This window comes from Pseudophryne corroboree, chromosome 6 (assembly GCF_028390025.1).
Source record: "Pseudophryne corroboree isolate aPseCor3 chromosome 6, aPseCor3.hap2, whole genome shotgun sequence".
Taxonomy (NCBI): Eukaryota; Metazoa; Chordata; class Amphibia; order Anura; family Myobatrachidae; genus Pseudophryne; species Pseudophryne corroboree.
The window spans coordinates 545,644,930-545,667,025 of NC_086449.1; the positions used below are offsets into that span (position 1 = coordinate 545,644,930).

At 42.1% G+C, this 22,096-nt stretch overlaps 1 protein-coding gene across 1 annotated transcript in view; it reads left to right on the top strand.

Moving 5' to 3' along the window:
* The first annotated feature begins 1,376 nt into the window (after window positions 1–1,376).
* Window positions 1,377–22,096, top strand: part of RASSF9 (Ras association domain family member 9) — a 44,852-nt gene continuing 24,132 nt past the window's right edge. Inside the window, exons 1-3 of the mRNA XM_063930012.1 lie at window positions 1,377–1,442; window positions 1,530–1,663; window positions 3,990–4,115. Of these exons, the coding sequence (XP_063786082.1) occupies window positions 1,377–1,442; window positions 1,530–1,663; window positions 3,990–4,115 (326 nt within the window). The remainder of the gene's footprint in view (window positions 1,443–1,529; window positions 1,664–3,989; window positions 4,116–22,096) is intronic.

Here is a 22,096-nt window from a genome sequence, read left to right on the forward strand (position 1 = left end):
AGCCTGTGGTGACACAAACAGAGCCTTCAGCAAACTTCAATGATAAAAGTATATATAAAAGAAACCTTGCCCCACAATGACACGGCCCGCGATTACAAACTCACCTTTAAATGTCTTAACATTTAATTCCTTACACAGATAACTGGTAAAAATTCCTTCCACACTTGATTCCTATTAGTTCAATCACCTGAAGGTTTTTTCATGGAGTAGACAATTCTCAGCTGAAAACTCCAAAAATAAAACAGAACATAGTGCAGTATTGCCTTAAACAGATTAATTCTTTATTTTACACACAGTTGCACTCACATGAGATTAAATGTAACTGTCTTATAACTCCTTCAACTGGTAAGTTCTCACAGGAACATCATCATTTTTAAAGGTGCTAAATTTCTGGCAGATGCAGCTTCTGGTAAGGAATTGTGTAAGGAATTAAATGGTCACATATTTAAAGGTGATTTTATAATAAGGACAGCGCCATTGTGGGGAATGGTTTCTCTTATACAGTATATAGGATTAGGGCTGTATTTGGGGAGGGTAAGTATACTTACCTAGCCCCTGTTGGAATTCTCTCCATCGGGATGCCGCAGTCAGTCTTCTGACTGTCAGCATCCCGACCGCTGGTAAAGCATTTCACACCAGTATGGGGTATTTAATGACTACAGTAATAAAAATATTGTAGCTGGCTTTTATTGTAAATCACTGCTCTGAAAGCTGCAGCTTAATATTAGTTTGTTTCCTTTTGAAATTATGTAAGGAATCCACTGAACAGTTTATTGATGAACATCCCCCTCCCAATGCTTGGATGTGCCTGGCTATTTCTATGACTCTAATCAGGTATACTAAGTTGAAATGGAAAAGAAAGTTGTAATGTATCTACATTTTTAAATACCTACTTCAGAAAAGCTGCAATTTCTCAAGAGCAGCTTCTAAAGAGTGATATAGTTGCAAAAAAGTTGCAATTCCTTAAGAGAGAGTTAAACAACATATACTGATTGTTCACATTTGTTGATACCCTTACAACTCACTGAAACAATGCTTCATTTCTCCTGGAAAGGGATGGAATGAATAGCTACTGTATTATACCATGTATACCTGCATGCATTTACTATGTCATGAAATAAACCAAAGAGACTATGAAAACAGATAAATGATTGATTCTTCTCCAAAGATACTTTAAAATTACCTGTACAAATTTGTTGGTGCCCCTTAGTAAAGATAGTAAATAACTGTATTATAGTGATAGTTCAAACTAATTGCTGTTTGAATCACCATCACATACAGTATGCCTTCAATCTTCTAATCAGTCAATCGGCCAATTTAAATGGAGAAAAGTAGTCACTCTGCTGTTTGCTATCATCATGTGCACCACACCGAGCATGGACCAGAAAAAGCAAGGGAAAGAGTTGTCTGAAGAACTCAGAAACAAAAAAGATAACAAACAAGTAAAGACTATATGACCATCTCCAAGAAGCTTGATGTTCCTGTGTCTTCAGTTGCAAATAATAAGTTTAAAGTTTATGGGACTGTAGCCAACCTTCTTGGCTGTGAACGCAAGACAAGAATCACCCCAGACTAAACAGAAAGATAGTGTAAATGGTAGAAAAAAAGCCAATGAAAACTTCCAGATCAGGGGCGTAACTTCATCCCAGTTACCAAGAGGCACGTTAGAGTTAGGTGCCCCCACCTGAGTCAACGTCCACTGGCGGGTCCCATCTCACAGTCCAGCAGCAACAGCGGGTGAACTGTCACTTGCTGCAGCACAAGCTGAGCAGTACCAGACAGGTACAGTTCTGTCCCCTATAGCTGGTGTTAGCAGGGCTCCTGGGACAGTGACGATTAACTGTGCAGCAGCAGTGGGTGTGCCGCAGAGCTCCGTTGGAAGAGCAGCTGTCACACTTTGGTTCTGTGAACCACACAGGTGACTGCTGTACATGCAGGTGTTCCTTCAGGGCATGGAGCCTGGAGGCAGGCATCTCCATTGCCTCTGGGAGTTACTCCCCTGTTCTAGCGAGATACAAGATTAACTCCAGGGTCAAAGTATGTCAGACTCTTCACACCATCCAATGATTTTTGAGCAACAGTGAGCTCCATGTATTTGACCTAGGGGCACTCCCAGTTTTGAAAAAAAAAACAGAAATGAGATTGCTAATATGCATACTGACAAGCCACAATGTTTTCAAGAGAATGTCTGCTGGAGCTTTTAGGCTAGTCACATCAACTGCACGTTCACACATGAAAAAAATTAAGCTTTCATAGAAAAGAACACCATACCTACTGAGAAACATGGAGGGTGCTCAGTTATATTATGGTGTTGCTTTGCTGCATCTGGCATAGTGTGCCTTGAATCTGTGCAGAACACAATGAAAAGTCAAGACTATAAATGCATTCAGGACTGAAACATACTGTAATGCCCAGCGTCAGAAAGCTCTGTTTCAGTCACAAGTCATGGGTCCTCCAACAGCTTCATGATTCAAAACATGCAGCTAAAATCAGTAAAAATTCTGAAGTGGACTTCTGTATGCCCTGATCTGAATCCTATCGCACATTTATGGAAAGAGCTGGAACGTGCAGTCTGGAGAAGGCACTCATCAAAGCTAAGACAGCTGGAACAGTACGCCCAGGAAAAATGGGCCAAGCTACCTGCTGACAGATGCAAAAGTCTAAAGGGCCCTATACATTGTCCGATCCGCCGCCATGCTGCCCGATGGCAGATACGGCCGACAGGCGACCTGGCGGCGGGGAGAGGGGGCAGTGACGGGGGGGTGAAGTTTCTTCACACCCCCGTCACCCGGCTCCATACAACTGCAGGCAAATATTGACGAGATTGTCCATATTGGCCTGCATGCACAGCCGACGGGGCAATAGCGATGAACGAGCGCGGGGCCATGCATCGTTCATCGCAGGTGACTCCACACTCAAAGATATTAACGTTATCTCGTTCAATAATGAACGAGATCGTCCATATCTTTGAGGATTGTCGGCCAGTGTGTAGGGCCTATTACTGAGAGCTACAAAATCACTTAATTGCAGTGATTGCCTCTAAAGGATGTGCAACAATATATTAGGATAAGGGTCCCATCATTAGTGTTCATGCCTTTTCATTATATTTATTTTAAAATATTGAGTTGAATCAAAAATCAAATGCAAAGTCTGATTTCTATTACAGATGGAATAAACAATGATTGATGCCAACTACTTTTGTTAATTTCAAGTTATTAAAAGTTTTTTTGTGGAAGGGTACCAACAAATTTGTCTATGCCTGTAAGTTGTTGGATGTGTTTCAATGAATGTAGACCGTCACACAATCAATTTTTGTAATCATATGCTAATATACAGAATAAATGGAAAAATGAAAAATACCCTAAACATTGAGAAAAATAGTTTAGCTAATATGGAAATCACATAATTACCATAATGGATGCTTGCTGTATTTGTTACCATAACATGCGATTAAAATCAAGGTCCCATCATAAAGCAGATGGTATAAGCAGTTGGGAGCATTCAACAGAATTATCATTTGCAGTGGACACAAATGATGTTCTATAATGAATATATAATTATTTACATACAGATACAGGTATACACATAATGAGAAAGCTATACTGTAGATCATTTGTATTGCCATCATGTAAACTGTATTCTATATCAGTACTTGCATTGCATTGTCTCCCATACAAGTCAATTCATTAGTATACAAAAGCTTTCTGGCTTTTTCCTTGCACATACAGTGTTATATATATTTTTTTATTATTTTGTACTCGGTCTTAGCAAGATATTTGTACTCCTAGCAACTAGCAGCGGAAAAGTAGAAAACCTAACATGACTCTTTAAACTTATACTTTTTCCATGAGAACAGTACAATGAAAGTATGAACACCTTTTGGATTCACAGGCTAATGATTCCTGCATTCTGAAGTTGGGCAGCTCTCCAAAGGTGTAACAGGAACATTAGTTCAAAGGCAGCTCAAGTTGCTCAACTTCCTTGCTTAGTTACCTGCATAGTACAGGCAGTCAGCAGCTAATCTTCACTAAGCAAGCCATTACACTGATTTCTACTTTTGCAGTCATCATTGTGGAACCTATTGAGAAAAACTTGAAGACAAGGCACAAAACTAGGTAATCTTCTATTTTAATGACTGAAAAGAACTAATACTGTAGACGTTATTTTACCTGTATTACTAAATTATTTCCTATGTTCTATAGACCTTTTTGTTTGTCTCCATAAGAGAACAGCAACTTCTTTTCCTGTCTATTACACTGAACTTTTGGAAACATGACTATCATATTTTACAGGCTGTGTTAGAACTGCTTTTTCAAGTTAAGCAATTTCATTGCCTTTTAATTTTCATGCATGTGCAATAAATCCTAGACAAACACATTTGAAAGAGATTGACACTACAGTAGTTAATATTGTACGATTGTAAACACATTATTGGCAACATGTGTTTTCATTATTCACGAGATCACTTCAAGTATGACAAAATACTGTAAATATTGTAACCACAAAACTTATAGGGGTAACTTATAAGTGACGACAGGTCAAGAAACATGTCTCATTTTTTAATTACTGTGCTGTGATAGTTTCCAGAGCAGTCAACCATTAAGGTATAATAACATTGCCTTTGTTTTGTTGGGTTTGCGTGTTGCACCAGTCATCCTTCATGTACAAATAGTGAAAAAGTTACAAAAGTAAGATTATAGGGCCTATGAATTAATGATTACACCAGTGCTGCAATTATAATATAATGCATATTGATATGGGAATAATATTTTTTTTAACATGATTATTCCCTATGTATCAATAATTTCTATAAGGATTGTGCTTTAAATAATGTGCCATCCCTGAAAACGACATTCTTCCTCATTGGAGGCGATTTATAAAGACTTCTACAAAGGTTTAGACAATACGCACACACACAGTTAAGGTTTCCGAGTGTACTCCCCAGAGGTCGGGGGCTGCAGTTGAGGGATAATTAGATCCCTATTGTAAGATCCCTATCCTCAAAAATGCCTCCAGGAGGCATAAAGCAGCTACCACTATCTGAGGAGTGCTTCGGTGTACATAGAAGTCAGACTGCCTTTTGCATGAGATTTCTGTAATATCCCTTGCGTTTGGTTATTGATACGTAGCAGGGCTAAATACAATTATGCATAAACTGTAGTTTTTATGAGAAACACGCATGATAAATATGCATCTAAGCAAAAGATTGCTTTATGGGTTGGAAGAAACCTAAACTAAATAAGAAATATTTGACCATGGTTAAAATACTTTTTTTCATTAAAAAAGAGGCAGGGAATCTACCATTATGGGCCGAATTCAATTAGCCGTGAAAATGCATCACTTTGCATAAAATGCATCATTTTACCGCAAAATTCACCAACTCTGAGCAGGTGATAAACTTGGGTAAAATCCCTATTTTAAGTAAAAAAATGCTGAGATTTGGTTCTGGACCCCTGGGACACCCCACTTGATGACTAATTAGTCACTTAGATGTTTTTAATTATTTTTTATTGGCCAATAATGACATGTAATTTATTGGGTGAAAACATGCAAAATTATGGAAATTGGGGTACGAGATATGGGACAGATATATTTGGGTGCTTTGTAAGCGGGACTAGTATTTTTAGACTTGCAGTTAGGAATATAATTGGTCTGTTTCCACTTTTAAAATAAAATCCCCTAAAATGACCCAAATATATATAAGCATATAAAAGCCATTTAACCCTATTTAAGTACCAGAAATACAGTTATTATAACCAATAATAAACTTTTATACTGTTATCTGATGTTAGTTTAGCTCTTTTGGGGGGTACGGACAGATTTACCCATTTTGCACTTTTCACTTTCGGCAACAATTTTCACCGTAATTCCGTGTTTTTGCGAATTTGCCATTGAATAGGGCGAATCACAGGGGTGCGCATACTCGCAAAAAGTAAATTTTTGCTGCAAAAAAGTAGTGATGAGCGGGTTCGGTTTCTCGGAAACCGAACCCCCCCGAACTTCACCCTTTTTACACGGGTCCGAGCCATACTCGGATTCTCCCGTATGGCTCGGGTAACCCGAGCGCGCCCGAACGTCATCATCCCGCTGTCGGATTCTCGCGAGATTCGGATTCTATATAAGCAGCCGCGCGTCTCCGCCATTTTCACTCGTGCATTGGAAATGTTAGGGAGAGGACGTGGCTGGCGTCCTCTCCGTTATTGTTGAACTTGATTGTGCTGTGCACTATTGCTTAATTGTGGGGAGGGCTGGGGAGCAGCTGTATAATATAGGAGGAGTACAGTGCAGAGTTTTGCTGATCAATGACCACCAGTTATCCGTTCTCTGCCTGAAAAAAACGCTCCATATCTGTGCTCAGTGTGCTGCATATATCTGTGCTCACACTGCTTAATTGTGGGGACTGGGGAGCAGCTGTATTATATAGCAGGAGTACAGTGCAGAGTTTTGCTGACAGTGACCACCAGTATACGTTGTCTGCCTGAAAAACACTCCATATCTGTGCTCAGTGTGCTGCTTTATTGTGGGGACTGGGGACCTCCAGTATAATATTATATAGGAGGAGTACAGTGCAGAGTTTTGCTGACCAGTAACCACCAGTATATAATATATAACATTACGGTACAGTAGGCCACTGCTGTACCTACCTCTGTGTCGTCATTAAGTATACTATCCATCTACATTCTATACCTGTGGTGCATTTTAGTTTTGCAGTTTGCTGACACAGTGACCACCAGTATACTATATATAGCAGTACGGAAGGCCACTGCTGTACCTACCTCTGTGTCGTCATTAAGTATACTATCCATCTACATTCTATACCTGTGGTGCATTTTAGTTTTGCAGTTTGCTGACACAGTGACCACCAGTATACTATATATAGCAGTACGGAAGGCCACTGCTGTACCTACCTCTGTGTCGTCATTAAGTATACTATCATCTACATTCTATACCTGTGGTGCATTTTAGTTTTGCAGTTTGCTGACACAGTGACCACCAGTATACTATATATAGCAGTACGGTACGGAAGGCCACTGCTCTACCTGCCTCTGTGTCGTCATTAAGTATACTATCCATCTACATTCTATACCTGTGGTGCATTTTAGTTTTGCAGTTTGCTGACACAGTGACCACCAGTATACTATATATAGCAGTACGGAAGGCCACTGCTGTACCTACCTCTGTGTCATCATTAAGTATACTATCCATCTACATTCTATACCTGTGGTGCATTTTAGTTTTGCAGTTTGCTGACACAGTGACCACCAGTATACTATATATAGCAGTACAGAAGGCCACTGCTGTACCTACCTATGTGTCATCATTAAGTATACTATCCATCTACATTCTATACCGGTGGTGCATTTTAGTTTTGCAGTTTGCTGACACAGTGACCACCAGTATACTATATATAGCAGTACGGTACGGAAGGCCACTGCTCTACCTGCCTCTGTGTCGTCATTAAGTATACTATCCATCTACATTCTATACCTGTGGTGCATTTTAATTTTGCAGTTTGCTGACACAGTGATCACCAGTATACTATATATAGCAGTACGGAAGGCCACTGCTGTACCTACCTCTGTGTCGTCATTAAGTATACTATCCATCTACATTCTATACCTGTGGTGCATTTTAGTTTTGCAGTTTGCTGACACAGTGACCACCAGTATATATAGCAGTACAGTATGGAAGGCCACTGCTCTACCTACCTCTGTGTCGTCAAGTATACTATCCATCCATACCTGTGGTGCATTTCAGTTGTGTGCAGTATATATAGTAGTAGGCCATTGCTATTGATACTGGCATATAATTCCACACATTAAAAAATGGAGAACAAAAATGTGGAGGTTAAAATAGGGAAAGATCAAGATCCACTTCCACCTCGTGCTGAATCTGCTGCCACTAGTCATGGCCGAGATGATGAAATGCCATCAACGTCGTCTGCCAAGGCCGATGCCCAATGTCATAGTAGAGAGCATGTAAAATCCAAAAAACAAAAGTTCAGTGAAATGACCCAAAAATCAAAATTAAAAGCGTCTGAGGAGAAGCGTAAACTTGTCAATATGCCATTTACGACACGGAGTGGCAAGGAACGGCTGAGGCCCTGGCCTATGTTCATGGCTAGTGGTTCAGATTCACATGAGGATGGAAGCACTCATCCTCTCGCTAGAAAAATGAAAAGACTTAAGCTGGCAAAAGCACAGCAAAGAACTGTGCGTTCTTCTAAATCACAAATCCCCAAGGAGAGTCCAATTGTGTCGGTTGCGATGCCTGACCTTCCCAACACTGGACGGGAAGAGCTTGCGCCTTCCACCATTTGCACGCCCCCTGCAAGTGCTGGAAGGAGCACCCGCAGTCCAGTTCCTGATAGTCAAATTGAAGATGTCACTGTTGAAGTACACCAGGATGAGGATATGGGTGTTGCTGGCGCTGGGGAGGAAATTGACAAGGAGGATTCTGATGGTGAGGTGGTTTGTTTAAGTCAGGCACCCGGGGAGACACCTATTGTCCGTGGGACGAATATGGCCATTGACATGCCTGGTCAAAATACAAAAAAAATCAGCTCTTCGGTGTGGAATTATTTCAACACAAATGCGGACAACAGGTGTCAAGCCGTGTGTTGCCTTTGTCAAGCTGTAATAAGTAGGGGTAAGGATGTTAACCACCTCGGAACATCCTCCCTTATACGTCACCTGCAGCGCATTAATCATAAGTCAGTGACAAGTTCAAAAACTTTGGGTGACAGCGGAAGCAGTCCACTGACCACTAAATCCCTTCCTCTTGTAACCAAACTCCTGCAAACCACACCACCAACTCCCTCAGTGTCAATTTCCTCTTTACCCAGGAAAGCCAATAGTCCTGCAGGCCATGTCACTGGCAAGTCTGACGAGTCCTCTCCTGCCTGGGATTCCTCCGATGCATCCTTGAGTGTAACGCCTACTGCTGCTGGCGCTGCTGTTGTAGCTGCTGGGAGTCGATCGTCATCCCAGAGGGGAAGTCGGAAGACCACTTGTACTACTTCCAGTAAGCAATTGACTGTCCAACAGTCCTTTGCGAGGAAGATGAAATATCACAGCAGTCATCCTGCTGCAAAGCAGATAACTCAGGCCTTGGCAGCCTGGGCGGTGAGAAACGTGGTTCCGGTATCCACCGTTAATTCAGAGGCAACTAGAGACTTGATTGAGGTACTGTGTCCCCGGTACCAAATACCATCTAGGTTCCATTTCTCTAGGCAGGCGATACCGAAAATGTACACAGACCTCAGAAAAAGAGTCACCAGTGTCCTAAAAAATGCAGTTGTACCCAATGTCCACTTAACCACGGACATGTGGACAAGTGGAGCAGGGCAGACTCAGGACTATATGACTGTGACAGCCCACTGGGTAGATGTATTGCCTCCCGCAGCAAGAACAGCAGCGGCGGCACCAGTAGCAGCATCTCGCAAACGCCAACTCGTTCCTAGGCAGGCTACGCTTTGTATCACCGCTTTCCAGAAGAGGCACACAGCTGACAACCTCTTACGGAAACTGAGGAAGATCATCGCAGAATGGCTTACCACAATTGGACTCTCCTGGGGATTTGTGACATCGGACAACACCAGCAATATTGTGCGTGCATTACATCTGGGCAAATTCCAGCACGTCCCATGTTTTGCACATACATTGAATTTGGTGGTGCAGAATTATTTAAAAAACGACAGGGGCGTGCAAGAGATGCTGTCGGTGGCCCGAAGAATTGCGGGCCACTTTCGGCATTCAGCCACCGCGTACAGAAGACTGGAGCACCACCAAACATTCCTGAACCTGCCCTGCCATCATCTGAAGCAAGAGGTGGTAACGAGGTGGAATTCAACCCTCTATATGCTTCAGAGGATGGAGGAGCAGCAAAAGGCCATTCAAGCCTAAACATCTGGCCACGATATAGGCAAAGGAGGGGGAATGCACCTGACTCAAGCGCATTGGAGAATGATTTCAACGTTGTGCAAGGTTCTGCAACCCTTTGAACTTGCCACACGTGAAGTCAGTTCAGACACTGCCAGCCTGAGTCAGGTCATTCCCCTCATCAGGCTTTTGCAGAAGAAGCTGGAGACATTGAAGGAGGAGCTTAAACAGAGCGATTCCGCTAGGCATGTGGGACTTGTGGATGGAGCCCTTAATTCGCTTAACCAGGATTCACGGGTGGTCAATCTGTTGAAATCAGAGCACTACATTTTGGCCACCGTGCTCGATCCTAGATTTAAAACCTATGTTGTATCTCTCTTTCTGGCAGACACAAGTCTGCAGAGGTTCAAAGACCTGCTGGTGAGAAAATTGTCAAGTCAAGCGGCACGTAACCCTTCAACATCTCCTCCTTCACATTCTCCTGCAACTGGGGGTGCGAGGAAAAGGCTAAGAATTCCGAGCCCACCCGCTGGCGGTGATGCAGGGCAGTCTGGAGCGAGTGCTGACATCTGGTCCGGACAGAAGGACCTGCCAACGATTACTGACATGTCGTCTACTGTCACTGCATATGATTCTCTCACCATTGAAAGAATGGTGGAGGATTATATGAGTGACCGCATCCAAGTAGGCACGTCAGACAGTCCGTACGTATACTGGCAGGAAAAAGAGGCAATTTGGAGGCCCTTGCAAAAACTGGCTTTATTCTACCTAAGTTGCCCTCCCTCCAGTGTGTACTCCGAAAGAGTGTTTAGTGCAGCCGCTCACCTTGTCAGCAATCGGCGTACGAGGTTACTTCCAGAAAATGTGGAGAAGATGATGTTCATCAAAATGAATTATAATCAATTCCTCCGTGGAGACATTCACCAGCAGCAATTGCCTCCACAAAGTACACAGGAACCTGAGATGGTGGATTCCAGTGGGGATGAATTAATAATCTGTGAGGAGGGGGATGTACACAGTGAAAGGGGTGAGGAATAGGAGGATGATGATGAGGTGGACATCTTGCCTCTGTAGAGCCAGTTTGTGCAAGGAGAGATTGATTGCTTCTTTTTTTGGTGGGGGCCCAAACCAACCAGTCATTTCAGTGACAGTCGTGTGGCAGACCCTGTCGCTGAAATGATGGGTTCGTTAAAGTGTGCATGTCCTGTTTATACAACATAAGGGTGGGTGGGAGGGCCCAAGGACAATTCCATCTTGCACCTCTTTTTTCTTTAATTTTTCTTTGCATCATGTGCTGTTTGGGGACAATTTCTTTGAAGTGCCATCCTGCCTGACACTGCAGTGCCACTCCTAGATGGGCCAGGTGTTTGTGTCGGCCACTTGTGTCGCTTAGCTTAGTCACACAGCGACCTTGGTGCGCCTCTTTTTTTCTTTGCATCATGTGCTGTTTGGGGACAATTTTTTTGAAGTGCCATCCTGCCTGACACTTCAGTGCCACTCCTAGATGGGCCAGGTGTTTGTGTCGGCCACTTGTGTCGCTTAGCTTAGTCACACAGCGACCTTGGTGCGCCTCTTTTTTTCTTTGCATCATGTGCTGTTTGGGGACTCTTTTTTTGAAGTGCCATCCTGCCTGACACTGCAGTGTCACTCCTAGATGGGCCAGGTGTTTGTGTCGGCCACTTGTGTCGCTTAGCTTAGCCATCCAGCGACCTCGGTGCAAATTTTAGGACTAAAAATAATATTGTGAGATGTTCAGAATAGACTGGAAATGAGTGGAAATTATGATTATTGAGGTGAATAAAACTATGGGATCAAAATGACCCCCAAATTCTATGATTTAAGCTGTTTTTTAGGGTTTTTTGTAAAAAACACCCGAATCCAAAACACACCCGAATCCGACAAAAAAATTTCGGTGAGGTTTTGCCAAAACGCGTCCGAATCTAAAACACGGCTGCGGAACCGAATCCAAAACCAAAACACAAAACCCGAAAAATGTCCGGTGCACATCACTACAAAAAAGACACAAAAATGGCAAAAATGGCAATCACGGTAAATTATCATGATTTTGCAGCTAATTAAATTCATCCCTATGTGGAACATTAAATGAGATTGTAATTGAAAATATGCTGAATCAAATTTTGCACCAAACTGGACATCTGGTTTACTTTGCTGACTTGCCCTATCTTCAATTCATTAAAGCATCTCAAGATATTTTAAGACCTTATAACATAATTGTTTTGTGCCCAGTAAATAATTCTGAGAAACTCATTATGTATAATGTAACACCTCAATCTAACCAGATCTAACCCATAACCTTGCCTTTTTCAAAAGACGATGGGGCATATGTAATAGGATTCGAGTTTGCTGGAGGTGCGGGATGCCAGCCGATCTCAGATGCTTTTTTAAAAGGGCAATCATTTACAAGGCAAAACCATGCCTTGTAAATGATTGTCACTTGTTTGTAGCAGTGGACAAGCTGTGCAATCGCTCAGGGCGCCAGCCGCGGCACTTGCTGGCTCACCTATCCTGCTCCCCCTCCTTCCTTCCACAGTACTCCACTCAGGGGGCAAAGTGTTGTGAAATCTCAAGTAGTGGAGTCAGGATGCAACCACATCTTTCCTCAAAACTCTGCCCCCTGAGCGGAGTACTATGGAAGGGAGTAGTGGGGAGCAGGATAGAAGTGTTGGTGGGCTGGCACTCTCCAGTGCAGGGCTGGCCAAACCGGTCCTCGAGATCTACCAACAGTTCATGTTTTCCAGGCCTCCTGGAGATCTGTAGAATTACAACAGACAGAGAGGAGGGGGGTGCAAATCCCCACCCCTAAATTCCCTTCCGCACACTGAAAATTACCTGTAACCATCCCTGAACCTATCTGGTAATAAAATTCAGAGAATTAGTCACAAATGTTTGCAAACACTTGTTTAGCTGCTGGCCACGTCACGGCTTCTCTGATACAGCAGTCCTAACCTACATAATAGCAGTGCCCACATAGGGCCATGTAATTTGTCACAGTAGGCCTCATGATAAAGGCTATTACTAAAACACTTCCAGACAGAGAGCTAACTTACCCAGGTGCCACCCCCAGGATCTCCTATTGGCACTACAAGGAACAGCATGCCTTCCAAATGCTGCTCCCATTCAATGCCTCTTGCACACAAGCAGACAAACAATTTGGCAGTTGCTCAATCATACCTGGAGATAATTATATATCAGGTGCTGGAAGGGGGAGGGGTCACAGACAAACAACAGACAGAGAGGAGGGGGGTGCAAATCCCCACCCCTAAAGTGTTTTAGTAATAGCCTTTATCATGAGGCCTACTGTGACAAATTACATGGCCCTATGTGGGCACTGCTATTATGTAAGTTAGGACTGCTGTATCAGAGAAGCCGTGACGTGGCCAGCAGTTAAACATGTGTTTGCAAACATTTGTGACTAATTCTCTGAATTTTATTACCAGATAGGTTCAGGGATGGTTACAGGTAATTTTCAGTGTGCGGAAGGGAATTTAGGGGTGGGGATTTGCACCCCCCTCCTCTCTGTCTGTTGTTTGTCTGTGACCCCTCCTCCTTCCAGCACCTGATATATAATTATCTCCAGGTATGATTGAGCAACTGCCAAATTGTTTGATCTGTAGAATTGTCAGTCAGGAATGAATGCATCACATCTTAATTAGTAATTACTACACCTGTGCACCAGCTAGGTGGTCTGGAAAATGTGAATCGTTGGTAGATCTCGAGGTCCGGTTTGGCCAGCCCTGCTCCAGTGTGTACACACCCCTGGCAATGAGCATGACACCCAGCACATGAAAACCCTGGCAACGAGCATGACACCCAGCATATGAAAGCCCTGGCAATGATCATGGCACCCAGCGCATGAAACCCCTGGCATCGAACCTGGCACCCAGCATATGAAACCCCTGGCAATGATCATGGCACCAAGTGCATGAAACCCCTGGCAACGAACATGACACCCAGCATATGAAACCCCCAGCAACAAGCGGGACACTCAGCATATGAAACCCCTGGCAATGAGCAGGTAATTTAAAAGTAACTAGAAGCTTTACTGTAGGTCTCTTGTTGCAGGGTCAAAAACTGGGGTGTAAGGTAGTCTTTTCCTGCAAGGCCACACTTATTTTAGCCAGGTCACGCGCCCTCATTGGGAGCATGCGCCTGAGGCGTGCTCAGAATAGTTTTTTAATGTCTAAGGGGACACATTCATGAATGTCTATTGGGGGGGATCACATTTTTTTTCTGCTCGCACTGGGAGCCAAATTGTCTAGAAACAGCCCTGATTACATATGCCCCAATATCTTACTACAGTATGCAGTAATAAATTCTGGAGCAGAGACATTATGTCACAATACAGAAATTATAAAGACCAGATATAATATATAAAATATATTATTGGATTTTAGACACTTACATTCTTTAAACCTAAAATATACATTTTTCCTTGAAATAAATTAATTTATAATCACCCTATATTTTGTACAGAATGTTTCCGCAAGTGCACCGTGAAATATTTGCCTCATTCACATACTGACATGACATTTTGTATGTTTCTCTCCAGAATTAAGCTATACTATAGGTTAATGTGCCTAGTTCAGACCTGATTGCAGCAGCTAAATTACTCTCTAATGGGCAAAGCCATGTGCATTGCAGGTGGGGCAGATATAACGTGCAGAGAGAGTTAGATTTGGGTGGGGTGTGTTCAAACTGAAACCTAAATTGCAGTGTAAAAATAAAGCAGCCAGTATTTACCCTGCACAGTATCAATATAACCCACCCAAATCTAACTCCCTCTGCACATGTTATCTCTTCCCCACCTGCAGTGCACATGGTTTTGCCCATTAGAGAAAAATGTTGCTGCTGCGATCAGGTCTGAATTAGGTTCTATGTTTGACCTACTGTACTGTACCTAATTTTTACCTAGACATTTTCTTCTGCCTCACCGTCTTACCCAGCCCATCCCAGATCACAATGTATTGACACCTTCATACTGGCTCTATTTATTAACTGAATATTTCTAGAAAACGTAGACAGCAGAAGTAATAGAAACTATGTGATATTTTATAGAAATGTGAAGCAAGCAGAATGGGCACTTTCTAGTTGCATGATATTTTTCCCCAACTTCACTCCTAACTAAAGTACAGTATAGGAATAATTTTGTGCTTAGTTATAGTATAACTGGTAAAAACAGTTTATTAGATGGATGAAAGATTGGTGAAACTGCTATAATATATGTAGTTGTTATATTGCCTTAAACAATTTAAGATGCATGTTGTAAATTATTGCCATGCAATTTAAATGTACTATAAATATGCAGTTGTTAGTTCTTCAATCTTATCTTAAAACAGTTGGTCCCAGAGTGTTACCCTCTTATGGGTGGAATGGATTTTGAATAATAATAAATGAATCATTATTGTAGTTGTTTTATATATAAAATGTCTATCGCTGACTGACTTTATTCATTCGCATACCAATGCATACTAATGATTAAATAAAAGACACGGACAACCAGATACATTTTGCCAAAAAACAATTGTCAGCTTTTATTGAAAATCTTGTAGGTATGGTGGCAAGGAGGGATGGCTTATTTATAACAATGTCCCTAGTTAATGTGATGCATGTGTGTGTGGCTGTAAACTCCAAACAACAAATGAACCACAACAAAGGCAAGGGCCCAACTCCAGCCCTGCCTCCATCACTTACACAAGGGGCAATATAAGGCCATCTGCCACCTCTTGTGGTAACACAGATTTTTGGAAGACCATGGCCAACTCTCTACTCTCCAAGGTGCTCATGTATCCCCAGACTCTGCAGGAGACTGGAGCCCATCTGGTCTGATGATACTCCTCATCTCTTACGTATAAAACGCCTCCACCTTCATTACCCTGAACACCTATCAACGCTATTACGGACAGCCACAGCTCAGACCATCTCAACCCACCCACTATTACGGACAGTCACAGTTCAAGCCGTCCCAATCCACCCACTATTACGGACAGTCACAGCTCAAGCCGTCCCGACCTTCTAAACCAACACCAAGCATATAGGGCGGGTGTGTCAACGTCCAAATATGAAAAGAGAGAGATCCAAATCATCCTCCCCAGTACACCAACTTAACCACACCCATCACCTGATCTACGTCAGACCTCATAGGATGACTTTTTGCCATGGAGGTGGTGTAACAACTCCTACACCCTGGGAGTCATTCCGAGTTGATCGCTCGCTAGCAGTTTTAAGCAGCCGTGCAAATGCATAGTCGCCACCCACAGGGGAGTGTATTTTCGCTAGAGATGAGCGGATTTGGTTTTACTTGGATTTACTTGGTTCTCAAAATGGCATCTTATTGGCTCACGGATGTCTCGTGTTTTGGATAGCCAATCAGATGCCGTTTTGAGAACCGAGTAAATCCGAGTAAAACCGAATCCACTCATCTCTAATTTTTGAATGTGTGTGAATGCCAGTGCAGCAGAGCGCCTGCAAACACATTTTGTGCAAAACAAGACCAGCCCTGTAGTTACTTATCCTGTGTGATGATTGCTGCAATGAGTGACATGGTAATTACGTCAGATACCCACCCAGCAAATGCCCGACCACGCCTGCATTTTTCCAAACATTCCCAGAAAATGGTCAGTTAACACCCATAAACGCCCTCTTTCTGTCAATCTCCTTGCGTTCGGCTGTGCGATTGGAATCGTTGCTAGAACCAGTGCAAAACCACAAAGGACTTTGTACCCATACGACGCACGTGCGGATTGCGGTGCATACGCATATTAGCCATTTTTTACAATGATCGTTATGCCGTGAACAACGGCTGCTAGCAATCAACTCAGAATGACCCCCCTGTTTCTTCAGATATTCAGTCATCACACTCAGGGGTAAATTTACTAAGATGGGAGTTCTATTTAAGATGGAATGTTGCCCATAGCAACCAATCAGATTCCAGGTATTATCTTCTAGAAGGTGCTAGATAAATGAGAAGTAGAATCTGATTGGTTGCTATGGGCAACATCCCATCTTAAATAGAACTCCCAACTTAGTAAATTTACCCCTCAGAATTTTATGACACTATGGACATATTAAATGTCCTCCATTCTCTTTATCTTAAGCAATAGTCAGTGATGCTGAAGATGACTGTAAAATCAAAGGGGAATTGGTCTGAAAGAGTTTTCTTAAAGCATGTGGAGGTGTAATTAAAGAGAATTAATTTGTAACTTAAACATCTACTGAAACGCAAATCTACTTAAACACAAATCTACTGAAACACACATGCAAAAATATTGAGATATTTGCTCTAGAACATAATAAAACTCTTTGTGGCGCTCAAAGTAACTCAACCGGTTAGTAAGGCAGATCATTTTACAAAGACATTCTCGATTCTAAATTCTCTGACGCAATGAATTCACTAAAATAAAGTGACTTATGTTCTCACAATCATAAAAGCTTGTGGAAAAAAGATTATTCCAATAGATGTGTTCACAAAAATGTCTTCTCTCTCTCTGTCAGTCATAGTGTACAGTGTGCCTGTCATGGCTAAATTTTGTCCCTCTGCACAGTGTTGTTTGACTGGCCAACACAACAGTTTAGTGACATTTATAAAAGTGCATTTATCAAGGTTCAACTAATTGCATTCAAAGTATTTTGATTATCAGGATTAAGTAGGAATGGAGGAAGCATGCTGCAAAATTAATATATTAAATAAAAATGGCATCAAGACAAAAATTATTTACAATTACACTGCAAATAAAAAAACAACACCTCAATAAAGTAGAAATTTGTGCCGACCCCCGTCTTTTGGATCAGTATTAAATTTGTGTTTTGGATTCAGTTATGCTTTTGCCAAAACAACCCTCATGTGTTTTGGTTTTGGATCTGTCTTTTTTTTAAATAATAGAAACAGCTAAAATCACATAATTTGGGCCTTTTAAGTTCCTACAGTATTATTACCCTCAATAACATTCATTTACAATCATTTTGACTACCTCACAGCTCACAAAATTGTTTTAATCCAGTTTTGGCCGAAGCCTGCAGCGGGCTGACTAATTACTAAATGACAAAGCAGCAGCATAAACATACGGCAGCTTATAGCACATCTATGAAACATTGCCACACAGCAGTGACTAAATATATAAAAGTGGTGCAAGGTGGAATTGCCCTAGGTACATCCCAACCACCCTTATGTTGGATATGCACTTCAGTGACAGGGACTGCCACATTTGAGGCTGAAGTACTTGGTTTGCTTGGGCTCCTACAAAACAAGCTACCAATGGACTCAGGGGGTAATTCTGAGTTGCTCGCAGCAGGAAGTTTGTTAGCAATTTGGCAAAACCATGTGTAGTGCAGGAGGGGCAGATATAACATTTGCAGAGAAAGTTAGATATGGGTGGGTTATTTTGTTTCTGTGCAGGGTAAATACTGGCTGCTTTATTTTTACACTGCAATTTAGATTTCAATTTGAATACACCCCACCCAAATCTAACTCTCTCTGCACATGTTATATCTGCCCTTCTGCAGTGCACATGGGGGGTAATTCCAAGTTGATTGCAGCAGGAATTTTTTTAGCAGTTGGGCAAAACCATGTGCACTGCAGGGGAGGCAGATATAACATGTGCAGAGAGAGTTAGATTTGGGTGGGTTATTTTGTTTCTGTGCAGGGTAAATACTGGCTGCTTTATTTTTACACTGCAAATTAGATTGCAGATTGAACACACCACACCAAAATCTAACTCTCTATGCACATGTTTTATCTGCCTCCCCTGCAGTGCACATGGTTTTGCCCAATTGCTATCAAAAATCCTGCTGCGATCAACTTGGAATTACCCCCATGGTTTTGCCCAACTGCTAACAAAGTTCCTGCTGCGATCAACTCAGAATTAGGCCCTTAAAGCAGGTAAGCTAAAAGTGCTGTCAATGATTCTCCTTACAAGATGTCATCATCGTCCTCATCCTTATCAATGTTTACTTCCTCCTCACACTATATTAATTCATCCCTGCTGGAATCCTCCATTACATAAGTTTCTGAATTTTGATGTAATTACTGGTAACGGTCTTTCTCATGGAATTCTCAGTTTATTTTGATGAACAACATCTTTTCCACATTTTGAGGAAGTAGCCTCCTACATCGATCGCTGAGACTGTCACAGTCATGTAATCTTTAGTTTGCCTACTACCACTTGTCCACATATCTGTGGTTAAGTGGACACAGTGGGTACAATGGCATTTTGTAGGCCAATAATTAGGATATTTTAACATCGTGGTACAACCGAGGAATTGCTTGTCTATTAAAATGAAGAATACAATTTAATGAGATTCTACGGAAAATCAATTTCTGGTGCAGGTAAAATCCATGTTTCTCAGTGCATAACCCACTGCACTCAAGACATACATTTTGATAGAGAAAGAGGAAAAATAGATTTCAAGTGTCCCAATAAAGCCCTGTTCTACCAAAAAAACACCCAAAAAGGTGAACAATAAAGGCTTGCAATACCATATTCAGGTATACCACATTAATTGACAGTTTTCAGGCATCAATGGAAGATTAGTGATTCATTTTCAGAATAACAAAATGACAAAAAAGCACACATATAGATATCCCCATAGGCATAAGCAGCAACTGGTTGAAGAGTCCTGGAAACACCCTGATGAATATGGGCACTGTGGAAGAACGGCTTTGGAAACTGGGATCCAGCACAGCGACTCAGCACCAGAGAAGATTGTAGCCTCTCAGTGGAGTGACAGGATAGGGAGGTTTATTGCTTAACGCGTTTCAGACAGTGGTAGTCCTCACTCAGAAGCATGTGAGGAAGGACTACCACTGTCTGAAACATGCTAAGCGTAAAATCTCCCTCTCCTGTCACCGCACTGAGAGGCTACAATATTTGCCTATTAAAATGGATCTGAAATGAAATTTGGTAATGGGGACACTGGACCTCAATTCACTGCCTAAAACCCACTGCACTAATGGCAAATATTGGACGCAAATCTAATACCAGCATAGCTGTCATAGCATCAGTGATCTCCGGTGCGACTGGGTAACAGCTGTCATAATTGCATCCTCTCGCAAAGGATTGTTTTACAGTCATTTGTTGTTTGACACTACTAGAAGTCTTCTTGGTCCCCTTCTGGGATTAAGATACATTCCCAACAGCAGCAGCAGCAGCAGTAGGCCTAGTGCTAAAGGATTCTTCTGAGGAATCCTGGATAGGGGTGGAGTCACTTAGCCTTATCCTGGATGCAGGACTACTTCCGTTCATTAGTGAGGGTATTGATGATGGTGTTGATGATGGAGATTGCATGTGTTGGGATCTAGCTGAAGGAAGGGAGCTAACTGATGCTGGACTGTCTGTTGTTTTTTAGCACCAGTTTCTGATTTTTCCATAAACTTTCCATGAACTCGCTGTAAATGATGTAACAGGGAAGAGGTTCCTAGAAGGATTTGGGTGAAAATAATTCCACGCATAAGAGTAGGATTTTTTGGTCATATGCCCAGGCTTGACAAAGTCCTTCTTATCATAGGCAATGACTGCTTTCACTGGTGCCTGACTTACGGAAACAATATATTCATCATATTTATCCTCATTAGCGCTGTTGTCAGCTATGCAGAAATCCCCTCCTCCTCTTGCACTTCCAGCAATTTCTATGTCAGCATGTTGACTTGTGCTGTTCATCCCCACATTTGCTGAGGGTACATAAATGGTAAAAGGAGGTTTCTCTACGGGTACAGTATCAAAAAGGTCAGGCTCACACATAGCACACATGGACACAGACTCTCCTCAAGGATTTGTGACATTTCTGTTACTAAATGCAGTTTGTCCTACAGCCTTAGTGGTTTTCAGTTTTTTTACACCTCTTCTAGAGTGAAAATTTCTTGCATCATCATAAGAAGATGCCTCACTGATGGTTGCAGAACCACCACTTAGCCTTTTCATGCTACTGCATGTGGTGACTGGCATGTTGGCAATTTTATGTTTATTGCACCAATCTTTCCCTTTATTACAGTTGTTTTTCTTTACCATTGTGTATTTTTTTTACTTATTTTAGATGCCCTGACCCTCTAAGCCTTTGAGCATTTGCTAATGTAGATGATGTTGAAGGACTAGCATCATCTTCATGACTCGTGGCAGCAGATGCAGCAGCAGTATTTGGTTGCTCTTCACTAAACTGATCATTTTCCATTTTTTAATTTGCAGACCACTGCGTGGAGTCACAGGGCTTTATATGCATGTGAACAAAGCGCACTAGCATAAAACACGCGAAACAGTAAAATCAATCTAGATTTATAAATAAGAAAGCCCTCACTCATTCGCTGACTGACTCATCAATAATTCTCTTACTTCCCGATATGGTAGGAAGCTGAAATTTAACACAGGTATTCTTCAGTTAGGAAATAGGAAAACTATGTAATTAGAATTTTAATAAACCTCCCCTAAGGGGATGAACAGGGGGTTGACATAATTACGTCATTACCTATGCATGGTTTGTGTTGCATGAACGATAATGCCCAAATGGACAATCAGATCAAAATTTGGATTGCACCTTCTGTGTGGAGAATTTAATAAACTACAACAATGGTCCTGTCACTTTTTACCTGTATCTGCTACGCTTGCTCCTCGGGTAATGACAAGAACTATAAATTAATATTTACTTACATTAAGATGTCAAATTTACATCTCTATAGATTTACCAAATGTTACATCAATGACTATACGGAGCACTGGAGTCTGGAGTCTCAGCACAGCTAATTTACAGCAGTGTACAGTGTAGCATACAGTATCATACCTTTACACAGATGGAGCCATGCTAATCGTGTCTCCGTCTGTGACTAGGTGCGTCCGGTGAGGCACACCGCCGGGAACAAAAGGGACGTGCTTGCCTCAAAGTGAATGGGAGCTTCTCTGTATCCTCGGCAGCATGCCGAGGCACAGGCGCACCTATGAATGCCGTGCATCCCTGCCTGCAATGCAGCCACGCCTAATGAGTGTGGTTCCATCTGTACATCACTGATTATATGGAGCACTGGAGTCTAGAGTCTAGCACAGCCAATATACAGCAAAGTACAGCGCAGAAAACAGCAGCATTCCCCTATACACCAATGACTACTATAAAGGGCACTGGAGTCTGGAGTCTCACTCTTGGCACAGCCAGTCTACAGCAAAGTATGGTGCAGCATACAGCAGTGTGACTTTATACATCAGTGACTATAATGGTGC